This window comes from Gossypium arboreum, chromosome 9 (genome assembly GCF_025698485.1).
Source record: "Gossypium arboreum isolate Shixiya-1 chromosome 9, ASM2569848v2, whole genome shotgun sequence".
In the NCBI taxonomy this organism is placed as follows: domain Eukaryota; kingdom Viridiplantae; phylum Streptophyta; class Magnoliopsida; order Malvales; family Malvaceae; genus Gossypium; species Gossypium arboreum.
In genome coordinates, this window is record NC_069078.1 from 15,450,098 (window position 1) to 15,475,634 (window position 25,537).

Consider the following 25,537-nt stretch of genomic DNA (forward strand, 5'->3'; position numbering starts at 1 on the left):
GTCTAAAAAGAGGGCGTAAGAAAGAGTATAATTACAACCAAATCCGCCCGATATGTCCGCTAACAGTTCGTTCAAGAAGAACGTATGGGTATCATCTACGCCAATCAAACTGCAAAAACCCCTATGAAGCTCAAGGAGTTTAACTATGAGAATTAGTTCTTTATTACCTGAGACTTCGAAAGTCACTTACAAATACTTTTTTTATAGATTCTCACTAAGTTCATTTGAACTTACAAGTATTTTACCTTGAATGTAGGGTCAAGGAATAACTCTAGGATTGTGTGGAGGCACCAAACCAGGCACTGCCAAGTCCACGCGAATGGTTTTGTAGCTGCATCATGCATACAGAGGGGAACCCTAAGAGAATACACCTTGGGGTTCAAATAAGTGTAATTTTATTGATATTTTAGGTTCCAAGTCATTGTGTATAAATATACATGCTCAATAAGGAAAAACGATTGTAAGAACCTTAGTAATTGTAGAAAGTTAATTTGAACATTTAAATTTCAAAATATGTTGATGTCTAAGATATTAAAACAAAGTTATGTGAAAAATATGGATTGAATTTGGCGTTATTTAAGTTGTAAATAAATCAAGTTAGAAATATTGTTAAATAAATCAATTTAATTGTGACATTTGGTAATTGGACCCGACGATTAGGTCGAGTAAAGGGTATTACAAACTGTATCCAAGAATCCAACTTGAGGAGGAGTACCAATGTGTCCCAAATCTGGCATAGGGGACATGGCTGAGTGCTCCGTTGGAATCCCAAGAGGAGGACCTCTAAAATCCCTTTGCCTTTATCTTTGACCATTCCAGTAGCACTTGCAAAAATGACTAACCAAAGTATTGCTCAAAAAGGGCATGTAGCTCAAAACAAATCTCACCTTTGATACCTTTATGGAAGTCCTTTAAATGCGAATCAATTTTGGCATCAATCTATGTGAACTCCATCTACAAGACAGCTCATGTTGTAACAACCCCATCTCTTGTTGCAACTTGATGATGACTCTATAGTTTTCCATGAGGACCAGAATAGCTCTGGTACCTTTGTTACGTGTAAAATTCTAAGAAGGAAATTTGATAGAAAAGAAAGGAAGAAAAAAGAAGAACCGAGAGAAATCAGAGAAGAAAAGAATGAAAAGAACACTTAATTTTTCGATAATCGTATTATCCACCCTTGATTGGTGCTAAAAAGATGAGTAACGACCATATAACCAACTGACAATTGTTAACACACTGCCTCAAATCCCTCCGTTTCATTAAACGGTCATAAGCCAAAACAAATTGTTTTAAAAGTCTTAAACCCCTAATCCACACGCACACCACTTCATTAAAATTAGGAATGAAACGCAGCGCTTTACAGCTCACACTTTAACAGCTAAAAGAAATAACAACTAAAATATCAAAATTATGAATTTTTGACTGTTGCTTCTCTTTGTTCCATAACATTATCAATACGAATGAATTTACGAGTTTTCTCTTTCCTCTAAAACCCTTTCTTCTCTTTTGAAATCCCCGAATTCTTCTCATTTCTTGAATTTCAAAATTGGTTCATAACATAATTCTATAAGACGAGCATTTCAAAGGTTTATATTGCCACAAGCTTCGATGGTTACAATGTAAGTTGCCATTGCTATTACTGTAAATACATAACAAAACTCTCTATTCACGAGAAATGGTACATTTTAATTCACAGTTGGAAAGAAAAAAAAAAAAATTTGTTACATCAGCTGTCAAGAGGAGTAATCTCATCTTCACAAGCACAACAGGATATGGGGGAAAACCGAGGTACGAGTTAGAATGATAAATTACCAATAAGTGAATAAATGGGATAGATTATCCCGATCCTGTTTACGGCAACCCTGCATCATCTCATTATCTTTTGTCGATCGAATAACAGAAAATGATGCACTGCTGCAAATCTTTTTCTGCATTTTAACCTCTCACTTAATAAGAGTTCTCATTGTCTTTGTTGATCGAATAACAGAAAAAGATGCACTGCTGCAATTCTTTTTCTACGTTTGAAACCTCCCACTTAATAAGATAACTCATTACCTCGAAATGAGATGTACTTCTTTACCCAGATGGCAATGTCCTCAGCACACGCTTGAGCTTGAGGGGTCTTTAGAAGCATGTCAAGGGTTGCAAATTCGTGAACCGCATCCTTATATTCGAGAACAGGTGCATCGACATTTACATTCCGAAGAGCCTCCGAGTATGCAATGGCCCGATCTCTCATCCAGTCATGTTCTGCTACGATTGTCAGTGTCGGGGGCATGCGCTTCAAAGACCTGTCTAGGATGAGGGGATTGCCAGCCGGGTGGTCAAGGCTGAACTTTTCCTCAGGAAGAAAGAGTTTCCATGCAAGTAAGCACATTGGCATGTCGTAAAAGTAGGAGTTTGCCAACCTTGTTTCCGACTTTGTTGGAATACTTCCAATGAAGAATGGATACATTAGAACCTGTGCTACAACCTTGACAGGATCCAGACGCTTGCCAGCCTCGATAGCTTTGCAAGCCACGTAATCCGCAATGTTTGCTCCACAACTCACCCCAAGTAGAACACATCTGTTTCAACAATGTCAAAAATTAAAGATTCGGCAAAATCGCCATATGCAATTTTAATGCAACATAGGAGAATTTATCTACATATTCGAGAAAATACTAAGAACCAGCAAGTTTACCAACACTAGGCAGGAGTTCAAAAATGGGCTCATTCAGATAAGTTATAATCTCTATAATACTCTTTAAATGCATGATAATGTGGAAGTAGAAATAACACTAAAGCCTAGCAGAGATAATGACTAATAAGAAAGGTAAGTAAGAATTCATCGATCACTACCAACCTAATGGAAGAAATAGATCTGGACAAAACACAAAGGTAGATTCTTAAAGTATAACTTCTCTTCCGGTTACAAGGGTAAATTTAGTAGCACTTGGGACATCCTTCGACAAAATACAAGTAAATAAGCCAATTTGCAGCAAGCGTGCATCAATATAGTTTATCCTCAAGTAGCATAGAATATAATGCATGCATATACATTTTTAGTGTCTAAGAAATTAAAGCCCCAAACATCAATCAAAACTAATAAAATAGGTAGATAAATGCTACAACCAAGGGCCAAAGCAATCAAAACGAATATCTCAATACCATCTTAGGCAATCAAATTAGAAACAGAAATTAAAGAGAAGTGCTTGATATTACATGCACTTGAAACTTCACATAGAAAAGACTACTTTGAAATATTGGACTGTATTCAGTGAAGAGGAGATCGCAAGTGCACAAAAGAGAATAGACTAAGTCACCGAAGCTCTCAGGGAAATTTGGGCTTTGGAGATTGAACAATAAAGATCCTATATTAGAACACTATAGCACGATCACAAATTACCCAAACTAAGTTACTATCAAACGGTTAGCAATCAAAACCTCATTCACAAGCATTCATCCTACCTATAGCTATCTAATTCAATCATTGAAATTCAAACTTACAAGTCAGATTTCCCTAATCAAGATGTTCTTCCTAATTTTCAACAAAATAAAACAAAATATAATACAATTCAGATTAAAACTTTACCCACATTGCCTCTATTGACACTGAATGAATTTAAGCTTATTAATCAAACTTCCATGATCAAGTCGCGGTTTCTAGCTCATATCATGAACCTAAACGACCTATACAAAGAACTATGAGCAACACATAACATCTTCAGCTAAAAACACATCAATGACAGAAAATCTAGCAAAAACATCGAACAAACGTAAAGATAACAGTATCTCACTCATGCTGGGATCAAATTCACCTTAACTAACCCCTAAATTTTCAACCAAATAAAACAAAATCAAGCAATGCATATGAAATCCAACACTCAATTATCGTAAAACTATCAAACCAATTCAAAATAAAACTTTACCTAGATTGCATAGACTGACACCAAATGAGTTTAAGCTTTTAAGTCATATTTCCATAATTGAGTTGCAGTTTCTAGCCCATATGGTAAACCTAATGGATCTATAAACCGAACTACAACCAGTGCACATAATATCTCCAGCCAAAAACACATCAATAGCAGAAAATCTAACCCCAAAACAACAAACAAACAAAATTTAACAGTATCAACATTCATGGTGGGATCAAATTGAACTTAACTAACCCTACACGTTCAACCAATTCAGATTAAAATTTTACCCACATTGCATCTACCGACACTGAACGAATTTAAGCTTATAAGTCAAACTTTTATGATCAAAGTTGCAGTTTCTACCTCATATCGTGAACCTAATCGACCTATAAACTAAACTACAAGCAATGCATATAACATCTCCAGCCAAAAACACATCAATAGCTGAAAATCTAACAAAAACATCAAACAAAAGTGAAGATCACAGCATCCCATTCATACTAGGATAAAATTGAACTTAACTAACCCCTTTATTTTCAATCAAATAAATTCATTTACAAAAACAAATACAAATACAAAAAGATAATAAAAAATAATAAAATAAGAAGAAGAAGAAGAAGAAGAAGAAGAAGATGATCGAAACATTGAATGGTTAAAATGAAGAAATAAGAACCTTGATGGATCACCATGAGCTGCCAACCACGGCTCAACCATGGAAGCCCCAAATGCATCCACAATATGTCTTTGAACTTCGGCCTTGGTAAACTCTGCTCCAACCCCACGAGCCCCACTCCCCATTGACTTACAACACTCGGCTAAATTCGCTTGCTTCCCTAACCAATTCAAGACCTTCAATCCATCGTCAAAAGCCGCCGGATACTTATTCTCCGGCGCCAACCTATAACCAACGGCCACAACTATAACATCACACAATTTCGCTATCCTCCGACAAAAGAAATCGTTGGCGACCGACTCATTGCTCCCACTAACCCAACCCCCGCCGTGAAACTGTAACATTATCGGCAATTTTCGACATTTTTGAGGTTGTGGTGAATAACCTCGATAAACATTATTGTCGGATCTTGAATTTAACCCATCAAGACTGCTTCTTCTCGAATCATTTCTCGGGGTCCCGGTATCAGAAGGAGCATAGCTGTTCCTCCGGTGATTAATGGAATTGGGGTCTAATAGGGAGGATCTGAGGTGGGATTTGGGGTGGGATTGTTCGGGAGGGGAAAGAGACGATTCGGGGAGGAAGATCCGAATACAGAGGGCAGTAAACGGGTCAATGTGAATGTCTTTAGTGGCGACACCGTCGGTGAAACAAGGATTGGGAGCGGAAACGGATTCTTCGGGTCGGGTCGTGACACCGTAAGGATTGGAGGATTCGTCAATAGGATCTTGAATCCAGCTTTGCAAACGCTGCTTCAAGAGGAACTTGAAGAATACACTATATAATTTTACAGCTACGCTTGGCATTTCCCTTAAAAAAAATTTTCTAATTTTTACAACAAAAACAAAAGTTCTTTTTAATGTTTTTCGTCGAAAACAAATTCTGGGTATTGATCTTTTCAACGTTTTTTGTTGATGAATTTGCAGAGCCCCGAAATAAATGAAGATGATGCTTTTCCCTTCCCTTTTTTTTTTTTTCTTTCCAATTCTGAGGTTTTTTTCTTCCTTTTTTTATTTTTTATTTTTCCTGTTTTTGGGTTTTTTAAGGTTGAGATAAATTCAAGGTTTTTGGAAGGGGAAAGAAAAGTATGAAACTGTGAAATGGGTTAATTATAGGTTGAAATTTGACATGGGAATTGGGTGATTAGGGTTTATAAAAACTGGGAAATTATGCTTGAAATCTGATACCATATATTTCAATGGCAGACCAAATGGAAGTGTAGAATGAAAGAAAGAAAAGAAAAGAAAAGAAAAGGGAAGGGAAGAAGAGGGCCCTTGGTTGGATGATAGGTTACAATAAGATCATGCAACCAGCAACTTTAATAAGATGTTCTTTTTTATTTGCTTTTAATGATAGGCTGTTAAACTATGAGGTTATTTTAGTGATAAAAATGTTGGAAAATGGGATTAATATACTTTATATATTATATATAGCCTAATGACTTAATTAACCTCTCAAGTGAGAGGTACGAGAATTAGAAAGGTAGATCTAGAATTTGGGCAAGACAAATTAATTGCAAAGTTGATAACTTCTATTGGGAAATGTTACATTTTGAAGTCCCTATCATTGTGTTTAAATAAATTCTAAGTCCTTCCATACCAAAAAAAAAAAAAACATAAAACATATATTTAAAGCCTTTATTTCATCATACCTTTTATATTATGATTTAGAATTTTAATTTTATTCTTAAATTTAAAAAACTATAATTGAATGTTTAAATTATCATTTGTATCAATTAAATTCCTAATAAAAGTATTATAAATGTCTCTGTACTAATAGTCAAATTTTATTTTGGTCATTTTATTAAAAAAAAGTAAATTAATCTATATATATTAAACCAAAGAACAAATTAGTTTTTTCAATTAAAATTTTCATCCATTTTCTAAAGTTAAAATTAGCATGATTAACGAAATAACTAAACAATTATACATGACATGCCACATATACCTCATGTCGACGTATAAGGACCAGATTTTTAACAATAGAAATAGATAAAATTTTTAATGTAATAATCAATTTACTTTTTGTTAGAATTAAATGACCCAAATTCTTATTTAAATAAAATACGATGGAAAATAAAATAAAAGTAAAATCCATATAGAACTAGACTTCTTTTATTTTATTTTAGAATAAGGTTTTAAACCTTATTAAACTCCATCTATTTTATATTGATTAGGATAAGGTGTTTTAATCCTACTAGAATATGGCTTTGCAAGCCTATAAATAGACATAGTCTATTCCTCTTGTATTTGAGTAAAAATTTTTCGACATAGTGAATTTTCTTCTCCTCTGCCTCGTGGTTTTTTTCCGAAAGGGTTTCCACGTAAAATTTATGTGTTCTTTATTTTATTTATTTTATTCTATTTTATTTTTCACAAATTGGTATCGAGCTTAGGGTTATTCATCTCGATCACGGTAATGGCGTCTTTGAAGTATGAAATTCATTGTTGGATCGCAACACCGATTTGCGTTGTGGCAAATTAAGATGCAAGCGCTTCTTGCAGATGGATCTAGAGGATGCCCTGCTAGGATAGATAAGATGCCTTCGACATTAACAGATGAAGAGAAGAAGCGTAAGGATCGAAAGGCATTAACACAATTACATCTACATTTGTCCAACGAAATTTTGCGGGATGTGATGAAAGAGAAAGCTGCCACGCATTATGGAAGAGGCTAGAACAAATATGTATGTCGAAAACTCTAACAAGCAAGTTGCATATGAAGCGGCGTCTTTATGCTCATCGTTTGGAGGAAGGTGCGTCGTACACGAACACTTAACAAAGTGTTTAAAGAAATTCTCTCAAACTTGGAGGCCATGGAGGTTCACATGATAAGGAAGATCTAGGGTTGATTCTACTTTGTTCGTTGCCCCGTCTTATTCAACCTTTAGAGACACGATTTTATATAGCCATGAGTCTCTCACGTTGATGAGGTTTATGATTCTTTAACCTCGTATGATAAGATGAAGCATCTTGTGGTTAAACCCAACTCTCGGGGAGAGGGTCTCATTGTTCGTGGGAGACAAGACCGGAATGTTGATGATGATCGTGGTAGAACACGAGAACGGAATCCTCGTGGTAAATCTAAGGGTAGATCGAAATCTTCAAACAGAGGTAAAACTTGCAACTTCGCAAGAAGAAAGGGCACATTAAATCTGAGTGCTATAAGCTACAAAATAAGATTAAAAGGGAGGTCTGCGAATCAAAGGGAAAACAACCGAAAAATTCCGGTGAAGTCGATGTTGTAGAAGACTACAATGATGGTGAACTTCTAGTTGCTTCATCAATGATTCTAAAGTAAGCGAGGAGTGGATACTTGATTCAGTCTGCACCTTCCACATGAGTCCCAATCGGGATTGGTTTACAACTTATGAAACGATGTCAAGGTGTTGTTTTGATGGGAAATAATGCTTCATGTAAAATCGCGGTGTTGGAACAATTAAAGTTAAGATGTTTGATGGAGTTGTCGAACACTTAGTGACGTGCGGCATGTTCCGAATTGAAAAGAAATTTAATTTCGTTGAGTACTCTTGATTCAAAAGGCATGATACACACCGAAAGTGGGGTTTTAAAGATTTCAAAGGGTCCTTTGTTGTGATGAAAGGGCAAAGAAAGATTGCCAAGTTATATGTTTCTGAGGGTTCTCTCATTCTCGGTGATGCAAATTGTCGCTTCCTCTTCCTTGTCGATGATGATATTACTAAACTTTGGCATATCGCCTAGGGCATATGAGTGAGAATGGCATGGCGAAATTAAGCAAAGAGGACTTCTTAATGGGCAAGGAATTTGCAAACTGAATTTCTGTGAGCACCGTGTTTTTGGGAAGCAAAGAGAGTTCGATTCACTAGAGGAATCCATAACACGAAGGAAACGTTGGAGTATATCCATTCGATCTGTGGGGCCGTCCGAGTGCCTTCGAGAGGTGGAGCTAATTATATGCTAACCTTTATTGATGATTTTTCCGAAAAGTTTGGGCGTTCTTCACAAGCGAAAAGCGATGTGTTTTCCACATTTAAGTCTTGGAAAATTATGATTGAAAAACAGACAGGAAAACAGATAAAATACCTCTGCATGCACAATGGCTTAGAGTTACGCTACGATGAGTTTAATAGATTGTGCAAGTCGAAGGATCATGAGACACTTGACGATTCGTCATACTCCACAAGAAAAAGCGGCGTTGCGAGCGAATGAACGAACGATCATGGAGAAGGTTCGATGTATGTTGTCAAATGCCAACTTACAAGTCATTTTGGGCGAAGCGACCTCTCTCGCATGTTTTTGATCAACCGATCTCCATCCGTTGCCATTGAGAAAAGACTCCACAAGAGGTATGGTCTGGTAATCCTGCTAATTATTCTGATTTAAAGATTTTTGGGTGTCCTGCGTATGCTCATGTTGATAATGGAAAATTGGAACCGAGATCCATTAAATGTGTTTTTCTTGGTTATAAAGCTGGTGTAAAAGGCTATAAGTTATGGTGTCCTGAAAATAGAAAAGTTGTGATTAGCAGAGATGTTGTTTTTGATGAAACTGCTATGCTACCTAACTTATCTCTTAAAGACTCTTCCAATAAAGAAAACCAAAAGCAGGTGGAGCATCAGATTAATACAGAATCAACTCCTCAAGCCAGTACAAAAAATTGAGAATAGAGTTGCTTCTTCACCGCAATACTCTATCGCCAAAAACAGGACAAGAAGAGAAATTAAACCTCCAAAGAAGTATGCCGAGGTTGATCTAGTTGCTTATGCTTTAAATGTGGCTGAAGATATAGATGCGAATCAAGAGCCATTTAATTATTCTCGAGGCGATTAGTGTGAAGACTCAAAAAGTGGATGTTTGCTATGCAAGAGGAGATGGAATCACTCCACAAAAAGCAGAACATGGGATCTTGTAAAACTTCCTAAAGGTAAAAAGGTCATTCGTTGTAAATGGGTGTTTAAAAGAAAGAAGGGACTCCGGAGTTGAAGAACCGGATATAAAGCAAGGCTTGTTGCAAAGGGTTACATCAAATTCGAGTGGACTTCACAGATGTGTTCTCTCCGGTTGTTAAGCATAGTTCGATTCGAGCTTTGCTTGGTATTGTGGCCATGCATGATTTGGAGCTTGAGCGGTTAGATGTAAAACGCATTTTGCATGGAGAACTTGAGGAAGATATTTACATGCAACAACCAGAGGGTTTTATAGTCTCGAAAAAGAGGACTATGTTTGCTTGCTGAAAAAGTCCCTTTACGGTTTGAAACAGATCCACCAAGACAATGGTACAAGAGGTTTGATTCCTTTATGACTTCTCATGATTTCAAAAGAAGTAGTTTTGACAGTTGTGTCTATTTTAAGAAAAAAGTGATGGTTCTTTTGTGTATCTACTTCTTTATGTTGATGACATGTTGATAGCGACAAAAGATAAAAGAGAGATAAGAAAGGTTAAAGCCCAACTAAGTGAAGAATTTGAGATGAAAGATTTAGGACCAGCAAAGAAGATACTTGGTATGGAGATTCTCGAGATAGAAAAGCAAGTAAATTGTACCTAAGTCGGAAGGGGTACATTGAGAAATTTCTTTGCGGGTTCAATATGCAGAGTGCTAAGCTGTTAGTACTCCTTTAGCACCCATTTCGGACTTTCATCGGCCTTATCTCCTCAATCGATAATGAGATTGAGTACATGTCACATGTTCCATACTCTAGTGCGAGGATCTCTCATGTATGCTATGGTTTGTTCACGTCCGATTTATCATATGCGGTCGGTGCGCTTAGCGGATACATGGCGAATCTCGGTAAAGAACACCGGAAAGCGATTCAATGGATTTTAAGATACTTACGAGGCACTACTAATGTTTGCTTACGCTTTGGAAGAACTAAAGATGGAGTTATAGGGTATGTTGATGCTGATTTTGCTGGAGACCTTGATAGAAGAAGATCTCTCACAGAGTTACGTCTTTACAATCGGAGGTTGTGCAATTAGTTGGAAAGCCACTTTGCAAACTACGATCGCTTTGTCTACCAATTGAAGTGAGTACATGGCGATTCATCGAGGCTTGTAAAGAAGCTATTTGGTTGAAGGGACTATTTAGTGAACTCAATGAAGACCTTCAAATCAGCACATATTTTGTGATAGTCGAGTGCCATCTTTCTTACAAAAGATCAAATGTTTCATGAGAGAACAAAACACATTGATATTCGGTATCATTTTGTTCGTGATATTATTGCTCGTGGTGATATTGTTGTGAGCAAAATTAGCACTCATGAAAATCCTGCAGATATGATGACTAAGTCACTTCCTATAACCAAGTTTGAGCATTGCTTAGACTTGGTTGGTGTTCATTGTTGAAGTTAAACCCTTAAGGGGTTTTTGGAAGAGGTGAAGAACTTGTTTATTGAAAGTTCGCGATGAAGAACTTGTTCATTGAGAATTTGTGTCAAGGTGGAGATTGTTAGAATTAAGTGACCCAAATTCTTATTTAAATAAAATACGATGGAAAATAAAATAAAAGTAAAATCCATATAGAACTAGACTTCTTTTATTTTATTTTAGAATAAGGTTTTAAACCTTATTAAACTCCATCTATTTTATATTGATTAGGATAAGGTGTTTTAATCCTACTAGAATATGGCTTTGCAAGCCTATAAATAGACATAGTCTATTCCTCTTGTATTTGAGTAAAAATTTTTCGACATAGTGAATTTTCTTCTCCTCTCGCCTCGTGGTTTTTTTCCGAAAGGGTTTCACGTAAAATTTATGTGTTCTTTATTTTTATTTATTTTATTCTATTTTATTTTTCACACTTTTTATCTAACGTCTGAAACTAACTTTTTCGTTTTTTTAATAGAGCAAAATATAACCCCACACCTAATACAAGGCCTCCATAATACTTTTACCTCAAATTCTTTTCTAATTAACTAAATTTAATGTAGAACATATTAAATACATATATATTAATTATATAAATAAATTGGTTTTAACTTGGTAAGAAAAATCTCTTAAATTTTAATAACCAATTATCATTTATGTGAAACATATTTATAACATGATATTCAAATTTTAAATATATATTTATTGTATGAATAAATTAGTTTTAACTTGTTAAGAAAATCTTTCAAATTTTAATTATAAAGATTCTTTTAAAAATTATGTTTCATAGAAAATTTAAACTTATATTTAACCCATAAAAGATATTGACCACTATAATATTAATACTTTGATAATTCAATTAATATATTTTGAATTTCGTGGCTAATTTAAAATTTATATTTTTTATATTTGAATATTGTAAAAAAATATATTAAAATATGTGGTGGAGAAGTTACTTCCAGAAATATGTTTTCTTTTTTAAATGAGTATCTCGATGTAACACCCCGTACCCGAGACCGTCGCCGGGGTCGGACACGAGGGGTTAACAGACTTCGTTCACTTAATTTCACCGTTCATAAAAAAAAATTTTCCAGACAGCTGGCTAACTGTGTCACTGTCACCTTAAAAATCATATCTTGAGTTCTACAACTCGAAAATCAGTTTCGTGATTTTTTCCTGAAACTAGACTCATATGTCCATCTACAAATTTTTTTCTAGAATTTTTGGTCTGGCCAATTAGTACAGTTTATTAGTTAAAGTCTCCCCTGTTACAGGGTGTGACTACACTGACCTTCATGCATTACGACCTGGATATCTCCCTGTACAGAGCTTCAATACTGACGCCGTTTGTTTCTATAGAAACTAGACTCAAAAGGAATCTATACATATATGGAATGACTTCTAAATGTCTTGGGTTAATTTATAATGAATTTCCAAAGTCAGAACAGGGAATCCAGAAACCGTTCTGGCCCTATTTCACGAAAACCTAAATATCTCTTAACATACAACTCATATGACCATTTCGTTTCTTCCATATGAAAGTAGATTCATCAAGGTTCATTTACATAATTTATTCACTATTTAATTCCATTCCTACTATTTTTAGTGATTTTTCACATCCACATCGCTGCTGCTGTCAGCATCTGCCTTTAAGGTAGACTTTACCTATTTCATAGTTTCCATGATTCAATTAGCCCTTTTTGCATACATAGCACAAAGTATAATCATGATTAACCATTCCAATGGCTAATCATTTCCAAACATTTCCATACCTCTTAGTGATCATCATACAAATGATTATAGTACTATGCTAAAAACGTATATAAGCCATTTTCGCATGGCTATCCAAAGTTTTACATACCAAAGTTCAAACAAACATAATAGCCTATACATGCCGAAATGTTCTCCTAGACCAACTAAGAAGAAGATACCAAAAAGTTGCAAGCTGGTGTGATGACTTTGATGACGGTCCCGAATACGCAAAAAGTCGAGTCCAAGAAACCTAAAATGGGTGACAAGCAAACACCGAATGAGTATATAACTCAGTAAGTCATAAGCATTACACTACCATCCATTAATAAAATTTTCACAAGAGGAAACAACGAAATGAGGCTAAGTACTCCATCCATACCGAACTATGCCATAGTTTCTTAGACCTTATGATTCAATCTCATTCCAAGTCCTACATTGACATTTCATACGCTATTCAATAGGATAATTGAGGCATTTCCATACATCATTTTATTTTCGTTACAATCATACAACTAAACGAACTTTCACCTATTCCACGATGAACCTTATGTACGTGACTTCAATTATAATCATCACATAGGTTCAAAACTTACCACGCTCAACTCCATATATAAACATAGCACCTATTAGCCATGAACTCAAGGTACTTACCCTTTCCATTGTTCAAATCGACTCGGTAAGGTCGCACCCTTAATATAAATAATTGATAGAATATATATATATATATATATAGTGGGTTCGCACACATAGTGCTTAATAATCAACCACACACACTTAGTGCCATGTACTTTAAACTCGCACACTTAGTGACATGCATTTCAAGCCCGCACACTTAGTGTCATTTTCTCAACCGTGAACACTTATTGTCCGCACACTTAGTGCCGAAAACCAGCCACTATATATGCTTCACTTCCCTTTTACATTCGACAATTTCATCTCTACATACATATACATTTGTATACATTTCATCTCATTAAACACAATTGTATAGGTATTACGATCATTTAAATCAATACCAACTATATGCTTAATGACTTACCTTGTGTTGGGTAAAATAATTCCAAGTCGGCTACTCGATGACCTTCGATTTCCCCTTGTTGGACGCCTCTCCTTTAGGATCTTGAGCTTAAACAAATAAATTAACTCATTCAACCGCTTTGCTACATATATTGGTATTCACATTTTAATGATTTTATGACATACGGAACGGCATGGTAAAATTTTTATCTTGCTACCTTATGCACTTAGCTATTCGGCTAATAACCATATGCTATCGCCTTACTATCAATAATCCAATCACACATGCATATATATATATATATATGGCCGAATGTACAAAGCTTAGACTCATCATCACCTATGCTCTTAATTTGATGGCCGAATATGCATACATATATTTATATATATATAATATCAACTATACTATCATCTTTAATTCACCTAAACACAAAATTTCATATCATGAACACTTGACTGAATTTTTTCCTAATCTAGCATGGCTTCACATATATTTGTAACATCCTATAAATCCACATATATCACATTTCTACATAAATTTTCTTTTACTTTTCCTCTACTTCCATTCACAACATCAAAAGCACCATACACATGTATCATTACAAAGCTTCACACTTAGCATGCAAATGACATCAACACAAATCCACCTTAGCCGAAACTTAACTCATCTTCATGCCTCATCACCACAACATCAAACATCAAACATCAACCAAGAAGACAACACCCATGGCCGAATATCATCCCTATCTCATAGCAAAGATTTAAACCATGGGCTAGGTAGAACTCAAACTAACAACTAAAAACATGCATGAATCTCATGGACAACATCAAACATACCTTAGTCTAGCAACCTCCCATGGCTGATTTTCTCAAGCTCTTCCCCCCCCTTCTTCTTAGAACATTCGGCCAAGCCAACAAAATGTGAAAGGATGGACACTTTTTTTTTTTCTTTTCTTTGTTTTCATCATATTCCTTTTTTATTATTTATTCTTTCTAACATAACCACTAACTAAACATGTTTGCAACATGTTTCCATTTATAGCATGTGACAGCCCAAAATTGACCCTAGTCGGGAAGTGGTTTCGAGACCGCTAAACCGAGTCACCGAAATGTTTGAACGTAATATTTATTGTCTAGAATATGTAATTATGAATGTGTGAAAATTTCAAGCTTCGATTTAGTCGATTGCATGTGAATTCAGTTAGTCGGACTTGTGTGACACTTTTGAAATGTGATAGGCTAATCTATAAGGACCTAATAGTGCATGTAATCAAAAGGGAGGACTTGCATGTCAAATTCCCCCCCTAATTGGTAGTGGCCGGCCATGACAAAGGATTATGGGCAAAACATGTCATAGACATGTTATGTTTGGTGCATCATGGGAGGAAAAAATAAATTAATGAGTATGGGTAATAAAGAAATGGAAAAGAAAAAAAAGAAAGGATGTGTGAGTGTTACCCCTATTTTGCCGTGAGTTGAAGAAAAAGAAAAAAAATTGTTGTTCATCCTTTTTCATTTCTTTGAGCCGAAAATTCTAAGGAAGAAGGAAGGAGTTCTTGCTTCATGCTTGGTTTGGAAGAGGATTAGGAGGAGGTTTGGCCATACTTGTGTCTAGATTAAGGTATGTTTGAGGTTGTGCCATGAGATTCATGCATGATTTTAGTTGCTAGCTTGAGTTCTAATTAGCCCATGGTTCAAATTTTTGCTATGTCATGGGGATGATATTCGGCCAAGGTGGATTTTGTGTTAATGCCATTGCATGCTAAATATGAAGCTTGATAATGATACATGTGATGGTGGATTGAGGACTCTTGGATTTTCTTTTTAGCATTTTTTGAGTGAGACATTAAGTTCTTTGTTTAACCCTGACCAAAATTGAAATGGTATGGTGTTGTGATGTATTCGCCATGGTATACCCATAAGTATGATTTATGCTTATTGCATGGTAGGTAAGATTTGTGTTTTGGATTTATGTTCATGTTTAGTTATAATCAACTTGAGATTCGGCCCTTGCACCTATATGTATATATGTTTGCACATGATGTATTGGTATGACATATATACTATCTCAAGGTATATATTTACTTATGATGATGTTTCGGTTATGAAGTAAATGATAGATGCGTATTGAGCTACAATATGTAATGCATTAGTTAGTAAAATGTATGCCATTTATGTGTGGTATTAAATATGTAATTGGCCTCAACATCAACATGCATATTCGGCCACATGAGATGGATTGGTGTGCATGCATTCGATTAGAGGCAAGCATATTGATGCCTTTATCTTGGTTAGGACAATCGGCTAAAAAGGGAGTATGGGTTAATATCTTGAGTTGATGCATGATTTCACATGTATGTGACTTTAATGTCTAATGTATAAATGTGGGCTAAGTGCCTTGTGTTCCTCTTTTCGATGCTCAAATGATTAAATTGATTTATTTATTTAATTAAGCTCAAGAGCAAAGGGGATCTAAATCCGATAAAGGGAAGGAAAAAGTGGTCGAATAGCCATCGAAATCGTTCGACAACATCCAAGGTAAGTTTTCGAGTAATGGAACTTAGATTATGATCTAATTAGATTATGTAATAAACAAATCAAAATCATGCCCTTGTATGTGGCTATTGAGCCGAAATTGTAAATATGATAAGTGTCTTGTGTTTGAGCTTTGATAATGAGAATGTAATAAGGATGTGTTATGATTTGTTGATATGTGTGCTTGGTTATTCGAATGGTATCTGGGCTAAGTCCCGAAGGCTTTTGTGCTAAGTGACTAAATCCGAGTCAATTCCCGAAGGCATTTGTGTGAGTTACCAAAACCAGGTTAAGTCCCGAAGGCATTTGTGCGAGTTACCAAAACCGGGTTAAGTCCCGAAGGCAATTGTGCGAATTACTATAACCGGGCTATGTCCCGAAGACAATCGAGCGAGTTGCTATATCCGGTTAAATTCAGAAGGTACGTGATTCGAGAATGAGCAATCTTGCTGTAAAAATTTCAGTTAATACGCTTGCAAAAATTCCAGCAATGAGGTATGTTCGTATGTGCTTTGAATTAGTTGAGCCCTTACAAATAAGTATTCGCCGGTTGATAAACGAGCTACCGCCTTTGGCTAAGTTGATCTTTGTGTATGAACATAAGGGTTGGTAATGTGAAGTAAGTATGATATTGAGAATGTGTGCATATGAAATTATCCGTTTAGCTATATGAATGCTATGCTTTTGTTGTGCTGGAATCCCTTGCTCAAAACTTACTAAGCATAAATTGCTTACTCCGTTTCTTTGTTCTCTGTTTTATAGATTTTGGCTCGTTAGCTATCGCACTTGGGATTTTTGGAAGTCGAAGTCTCCCACACTATCAAAGCCCCCCCTTTTGGTACAATTTTGGTTGAACTTTGAAATGGCATGTATAGGACTACTCTTTCGTTTGTTGGTCATAGACCCTTTGATTTTGTATAAATTTGGATAGCCATGCGAAAATGGCTTATATACACTTTGGCATGGTATCATAATCATTTTGTATGTTGTTCATTAAGAGATGTGGAAATGTTTGGAATCGATTAGCCCTTGGAATGGTTAACCGTGATCATCTTTTGTGCCATGTATGCTAAAAGGGCTAGTTGAATCAAGGAAATTATGAAGTAGGTAAAATCTACCTTAAAGACAGAGGTTGACAGCTGCAGTGATGTGGATGTGAAAAATCACTAAAAATAGTAGGAATGGAATTAAATAGTGAATAAATTTTTTAAATGAACCTTGATGAATCTATTTTCATAGGAAAGTAATGAAACGACCATATGAACAGTATGTTAAGAGGTATTGAAGTTTTCGCGAGACAGGGCCAGAACGGTTTCTGGATTCCCTGTTCCGACTTTGGAAATTCATTGTAAATTAACCAGAGATAATTAGGAGTCATGCCATATATGTATAGATTCCTATTTGAGTCTAGTTTCTATAGAAAGAAACGGCATCAGTATTGAATCCCTGTACAGGGAGATATCCAAGTTGTAATGTGCGAAGGTTAGTGTAGTCGATCCCTGTAACATGGGAGATTTTAACTAATAAACTGTACTAATTGGCCCGACCAAAAATTCTAGAAAAAAATATGTAGATGGACATATGAGTCTAGTTTCAGGGAAAAATTATGAAACTGATTTTTGAGCTTTGAAACTCAAGATATGATTTTTAAGGCGACAGTGACGCAGTAACCAGCTTGTCTGGAAATTTCTAAATGGACTGTGAAAATAATTAAGTTAAGTCTGTGTGCACCTTGTGTTCGACTCCGGTAATGGACTCGGGTACGGGGTGTTACATAGCATGGCCGGCCACTATGCTTAAATTTTGAGTAAATTGACATGCAAGCCCAGCATTTTCACAACATGCATTTATAGGCCACCTTACATTTGCCTAGCACATTTCTAAATTTTCTCACATAAGTCCTATTTGATAAAATTCACTTACAATTAACAAAATCCAAACATGAAAATTTCACACATGCATATGTACATATAATGAGCATCAACTATGACGGTTAATTATTTTTATGACTCGGTTTAGTGGTCCCGAAACCACTTTCCGACTAGGGTCAATTTAGGGTGTCACAACTCTCCCCACTTAAGAAATTTTCGTCCCGAAAATCTTACCGTAAATAGGTTTGGGTATCGTTCTTTCATAGAGTTCTCAGGTTCCCAAGTAGCTTCTTCCATTCCGTGTTTGAGCCATAACACTTTCACTAACGGAACCCTTTTGTTTCGCAACTCTTTCACTTCATGAGCTAGGATACGGATCGGTTCTTCTTCACAACTCATATCGGCTTGAATTTCAATCTCGGAGGGGTTTATTACATGCGAAGGATTGGATCGGTAACGTCGAAGCATCGAAACATGAAAAACGTTGTGGATCCTTTCGAGTTCAGGGGGTAAAAGCAACCTATATGCAACTGGGCCAACTCGTTCGGAGATCTCATACGGCCCAATGAATCTCGGACTCAATTTGCCCTTACGGCCAAATCTGAGTATCTTTTTCCAAGGTGATACCTTGAGAAACACTTTGTCTCCCACCTGATACTCAATATCTCTTCGTTTTAAATCCACGTACGACTTCTGATGATCTGATGCTGCCTTCAGACTCTCGCGAATTATACTTACTTTCTGTTCAGCATCTTTAATCAAATCCACTCCGAAAATTTTACTTTCACCGAGCTCGGTCCAAAACAATGGCGTACGGCATTTTCGACCGTACAAAGCCTCGTAAGGTGCCATCTTAATACTTGACTGAAAACTATTATTGTAAGCGAATTCAATCAAAGGTAAATACCGTTCCCATGAACCACTAAACTCGAGGATGCAACATCTCAACATATCCTCAAGTATCTGAATTATCCACTCGGATTGACCATCGGTTTGGGGGTGAAAAGCGGTGCTAAAATGCAACTTGGTACCCAAGGCTTCTTGAAATTTCTTCCAAAATCGTGAGGTGAATCTCGGATCTCTATCCGACACAATAGAAATCGGTACCCCGTGTAATCTCACAATCTGAGAAACATACAATTCAGCTAGTTTATCCAATGAAAAATCCATACGTACGGGGATAAAATGAGCCGACTTAGTCAGTCTATCAACAACAACCCAAATCGCATCTTTCTTACTTGTCGACAATGGCAACCCAGACACAAAATCCATCGTGACTCGATCCCATTTCCATTCGGTATCATGATCGGTGAAGTAAACCCGTGAGGCACTTGATGTTCCGCCTTTACTTGCTGACATATTAAACACTTCGAAACAAAATTGGAAATGTCTCGTTTCATACCATGCCACCAAAATTGACGTCTCAGATCGTTGTACATTTTCGTACTCCACGGGTGAATCGACATTCGGCTACAATGAGCCTCGTTCAGAATCATCGAAATGAGTTCCGAATTTCTTGGAACACACAAACGACTTCTGAACCTCAAACAATCGTCATTATCAATTTGAAACTCTGATTCTATATTCGGAACACATTCAGCCCGTCTTGCAACCAACTCATCGTCGACTTTCTGAGCTTCACGAATTTGATGAATCAATAATGGTTTGGCCTTTAATTCGGCTACTAACACATTGTCGGGTAGAACAGACAAGTGTACATTCATTGCTCGTAAAGCAAACAGTGATTTCCGGCTTAAGGCGTCCGCAACCACATTAGCCTTTCCCGGGTGATAATCAATGACCAGCTCATAATCTTTCAACAACTCAAGCCAACGTCTTTGTCGCAGATTTAAGTCTCTTTGAGTCATCAAATATTTGAGACTTTTGTGATCCGAAAATATATGGCACTTCTCACCAAATAAGTAATGTCGCCATATTTTCAAGGCGAATACGATGGCAGCTAATTCGAGATCATGGGTCGGATAATTTTTCTCATGTGGCTTTAATTGTCTCGACGCATAGGCCACAACTCGACCTTCTTGCATCAACACGCAACCTAACCTAAGTAGGGAGGCGTCACTATAGATGAAAAACTCTTTGCCTGATTCGGGCTACACTAAAATTGGGGCTTCAGTCAAATAAGTTTTTAGTTGATCAAAACTTTTCTGACATTTTTCCGTCCATTCGAACTTAATATCTTTTTGAAGTAGCTTCGTCATGGGTGTGGCTATCATCGAGAAACCTTTTACAAACTGTCGGTAGTAACCGGTGAGTCCCAAAAAGCTCCGAACCTCAGTAATATTTCTCGGAGGCTTCCAGTTAAGTATGGCTGAAATTTTGCTCGGGTCAACTCAAATACTCGATGCAGATACCACATGGCCCAAGAAGCTAACGTCTCTTAACCAGAACTCACACTTACTGAACTTAGCATATAACTGCTTATCCCGTAAAATTTGCAACACTAATCTCAGGTGCTTAGCATGTTCGGTCTCATCTCTTGAATAGACCAAGATATCGTCAATGAACACAACTACGAACCGGTCCAAATACTGTCTGAAGATCCAATTCATCAAATCCATAAATACCGCAGGGGCATTAGTGAGCCCAAACGGCATCACTAAGGATTCGTAGTGGCCGTATCTCGTTCTGAAAGTAGTTTTGGGTATATCCGAATCTCGAATCCATGAATCGATAATAACCCGATCTCAAATCTATCTTTGAAAACACCGAGGCTCCCTTTAGTTGATCAAACAAATCATCAATACGCGGTAACGGATATTTATTCTTTATTGTCACTTTGTTCAGCTGACGATAGTCGATGCACAACCTCATGGTTCCGTCCTTCTTTTTCACAAACAATACTGGTGCACCCCAATGTGAGAAACTTGGTCGAGCGAAACCTCTATCCGTCAATTCTTGCAACTGAGCTTTCAACTCTTTTAACTCGGTTGGTGCCATTAGATATGGAGCTATCGAAATTGGAGTAGTCCCAGGTACAAGCTCAATACCAAACTCTACCTCCCGAACAGGTGGTAAACCCGGTAATTCTTCGGGAAAAACGTCCGGGTATTCACAAACCACCAAGCAGATTCGAGTTTCTTTTCTAACTCTTTGTCATCAAGTACATACGCAAGGTATTCTTCGCACCCTTTCTTACATATTTCTGAGCCAACATTGATGATATTACAACTGGCAACCCCTTTAAGTCCGTAGACTCAACTCGGATTATCTCGTTATTTGCGCACCTTAAATCAATGGTTTTTCTTTTGCAACTCACCATGCATCATAAATGGTCAACCATCCATACCAAGAGTAACATCAAATTCATCAAATGGTAAAAGCATCAAATCGGTAGGAAAACAGATTCTCGGATCATTAGAGGCATCTCTTACACACTTTGTCAACAAGCGCATATTGACCCAAAGGATTTGACACTCGAATTACGAACTCGATGAGACTCAATAGGCGAGTCTTCTTGGATGCTAAAGTCTCACATACATAAGAATGAGTAGAGCCGTGGTCGATTAATGCAATTACATTAGTGTCAAAAGAGTGAAAGTACCAAGGATAACATCGGGGAGGATGCTTCCTCTCGTGCACGGATGGCATATGCCCTAGCGAGTACGGGTCTCAGATTGAACAGTAGTATCGAGGCCCTCTCGACTACCACCCCTACCTCCTGAAATTCTCGGTGGTCTACCTCTAGTTGTCATTCCATTAGGTCTTGCACCTTGCATCCTATTCTTCTCATCAAGCTCCGTGCAATCTCTAATGAAGTGGTCCTTGAACCGCATCCGTAATGAGCCCTGTTAGTAGACTTACCCCAACATTCACCTATGTGTCGTCTTCCACATTGGGGGCATTCGTGTTTCTCTTGGCGATTATTGCCCACACTAGCTACCAAGTAGCTCGAGTCCGTCGATGGTCGTGCTCTAATGGAAATTCCCGCAGTCGTCCTCGATTTAATAGTGTCCTCCCTGAACTTCTTTACAGCCGAGAATGGAGCTTTACCCATTGATCTTTTACGATAGTCTCTAGCTTCAAATTCAGCCTTCTTCTTCTCCTTTCCAAGTTCTTCTACCTTGCAGGCTCGTTCAACTAGTGTTACGAATTCTTTTATCTCCAAAATACCCACTAGTAGCTTTAAATCTTCATTCAATCCTTCTTCAAATCTCTTGCACATAGCAACCTCATCACCACACACTCCGGGCATACCGACGAGTCTTACGAACTCATGTTCGATTCGACATCTTGTCATACTGGCCTTGCTTGAGTTCCAAGAATTCCTTACGCTTTTGATCGATGAACCGTTGACAAATATATTTCTTTCAAATTCGCTTGGAAGAAATCCCAAGTAACTCGTTCGTTTGGGACTATGGAAATCAAGGTCCTCCACCAATAGTAGGTGAGTCTCGCAACAAGGATATAGCACACTTTAGACATTCATCGGTGTGCATGATAGTTCATCGAACACCGAATGGTGTTATCAAGCGAACTCGGCCTTTCGGCATCATCAAGAACTATGGCCTTGAACTCCTCGGCTCCGCGCTTCCTAATCAAGTCTACTGGTGGTTTACTCAGCCTCACAGGATCGAATCGATGGCATTACGGGCTCTTGGGGTGGATTATTCAAATTCGGGAATGGTTGGACAGTAGGAATGGTTCGGGCATATTCGCGACCCACTCATTCATCATGGTGAAGAAGGCTTGTTTTGCCCCTCATCCCGATTATTTGCAGATGACCGAGGTTCAACAGCGGTGTCCCTTGCGCAAGAGCAATCGCTACACTTTCAACGTCATCCGCTAAGGGTCTCTACCCCAGGTTCCATTTGCTAATCAAAACAAAAATTTTAACCGTCGAAGTCATCACATTATTAAGCACTAACATTAAGGCATGTATAGCTAGACTCATACGCTATGGTAGTCCTAGAACCGACTAAACCATGGCTCGATACCAATAAAATTGTAACACCCGTGCACTCGAGACCGTCGCCGGGTCGGACACGAGGGGTTAACGACTTCGTTCACTTAATTTCACCGTTCATAAAAAAATTTTCCGCACACGGTGGCTAACTGTGTCACTGTCACCTTAAAAATTATATCTTGAGTTCTACAACTCGAAAATCAGTTTTGTGATTTTTCTCTGAAACTAGACTCATATGTCCATCTAAAAATTTTTTTCTAGAATTTTTGGTCAGGCCAATTAGTACAGTTTATTAGTTAAAGTCTCCCCTGTTACAGGGTACGACTACACTGACCTTCATGCATTACGACCCAGATATCTCCCTGTACAGCGCTTCAATACTGATGTCGTTTGTTTCTATAGAAACTAGACTCAAAAAGGAATCTATAAATATATGGCATGACTTCTAAATGTCTCGGGTTAATTTATAATGAATTTCCAAAGTCGAAACAGGGAATCCAGAAACCGTTCTGGCCCTGTTTCACGAAAACCTAAATATCTCTTAACATACAACTCATATGACCGTTTTGTTTCTTCCATATGAAAGTAGATTCATCAAGGTTAATTTAAATAATTTATTCACTATTTAATTCCATTCCTACTATTTTTAGTGATTTTTCACATCCACATCGCTGCTGCTGTCAGCATCTGCCTTTAAGGTAGACTTTACCTATTTCATAGTTTCCATGATTCAATTAGCCCTTTTTGCATACATAGCACAAAGTATAATCATGATTAACCATTCCAATGGCTAATCGTTTCCAAACATTTCCATACCTCTTAGTGATCAACATACAAACGATTATAGTACTATGCTAGAAACGTATATAAGCCATTTTCGCATGGCTATCCAAAGTTTTACATACCAAAGTTCAAACAAACATAATAGCCTATACATGCCGAAATGTTCTCTTAGACCAACTAAGAAGAAGATACCAAAAAGTTGCAAGCTGGTGTGATGACTTGATGACGGTCCCGAATACGCAAAAAGTCGAGTCCAAGAAACCTAAAATGGGTGACAAGCAAACACCGAATGAGTATATAACTCGATGAAGTCATAAGCATTACACTACCATCCATTAATAAAATTTTCACAAGAGGAAACAACGAAATGAGGCTAAGTACTCCATCCATACCGAACTATGCCATAGTTTCTTAGACCTTACGATTCAATCTCATTCCAAGTCCTACATTGACATTTCATACGCTATTCAATAGGATAATTGAGGCATTTCCATACATCATTTTATTTTCGTTACAATCATACAACTAAACAAACTTTCACCTATTCCACGATGAACCTTATGTACGTGACTTCAATTATAATCATCACATAGGTTCAAAACTTACCACGCTCAACTCCATATATAAACATAGCACCTATTAGCCATGAACTCAAGGTACTTACCCTTTCCATTGTTCAAATCGACTCGGTAAGGTCGCACCCTTAATATAAATAATTGATAGAAAATATATATATATATATATATATTTGTATAGTGGGTTCGCACACATAGTGCTTAATAATCAACCACGCACACTTAGTGCCATGTACTTTAAACTCGCACACTTAGTGCCATGCATTTCAAGCCCGCACACTTAGTGCCATTCTCTCAACCGTGAACACTTATTGTCCGCACACTTAGTGCCGAAAACCAGCCACTATATACGCTTCACTTCCCTTTTACATTCGACAATTTCATCTCTACATACATATACATTTGTATACATTTCATCTCATTAAACACAATTGTATAGGTATTACGATCATTTAAATTAATACCAACTATATGCTTAATGACTTACCTTGTGTTGGGTAAAATAATTCCAAGTCGGCTACTCGATGACCTTCGATTTCCCCTTGTTGGACGCCTCTCCTTTAGGATCTTGAGCTTAAACAAATAAATTAACTCATTCAACCGCTTTGCTACATATATTGGTATTCACATTTTAATGATTTTATGACATACGGAACGGCATGGTAAAATTTTTATCTTGCTACCTTATGCACTTAGCTATTCGGCTAATAACCATATGCTATCGCCCTACTATCAATAATCCAATCACACATGCATATATATATATATATATGGCGAATGTACAAAGCTTAGACTCATCATCACCTATGCTCTTAATTTGATGGCGAATATGCATACATATATATATATAATATCAACTATACTATCATCTTTAGTTCACCTAAACACAAAATTTCATCTCATGAACACTTGACTGAATTTTTCCTAATCTAGCATGGCTTCACATATATTTGTAACATCCTATAAATCCATATATATCACATTTCTACATAAATTTTCTTTTACTTTTCCTCTACTTCCATTCACAACATCAAAAGCACCATACACATGTATCATTACAAAGCTTCACACTTAGCATGCAAATGACATCAACACAAATCCACCTTAGCGAAACTTAACTCATCTTCATGCCTCATCACCACAACATCAAACATCAAACA

The 25,537-nt window shown here is 36.9% G+C and overlaps 1 protein-coding gene across 1 annotated transcript; it reads right to left on the reverse strand.

Moving 5' to 3' along the window:
• Positions 1–1,565: 1,565 nt before the first annotated feature.
• On the reverse strand, positions 1,566–5,984 carry LOC108454349 (probable carboxylesterase 11). Its single transcript, XM_017752780.2, has 2 exons — positions 4,576–5,984; positions 1,566–2,570 (listed from the first exon to the last, which is right to left on the reverse strand). Exons 1-2 carry the CDS (start codon positions 5,379–5,381, stop codon positions 2,039–2,041), a joined length of 1,338 nt encoding a protein of 445 aa, XP_017608269.1. The 5' UTR covers positions 5,382–5,984; the 3' UTR covers positions 1,566–2,038.
• Between the last annotated feature and the right edge of the window lie 19,553 nt (positions 5,985–25,537).

Coding starts and splice junctions, on each gene's coding strand:
- LOC108454349 (XM_017752780.2), bottom strand. CDS start 5,381: ATGCCAAGCGTAGCTGTAAAATTATATAGTGTATTCTTCAAGTTCCTC. Junction 2,571..4,575: donor GCTCATGGTGATCCATCAAG/GTTCTTATTTCT, acceptor TTGTTGAAACAG/ATGTGTTCTACTTGGGGTGA.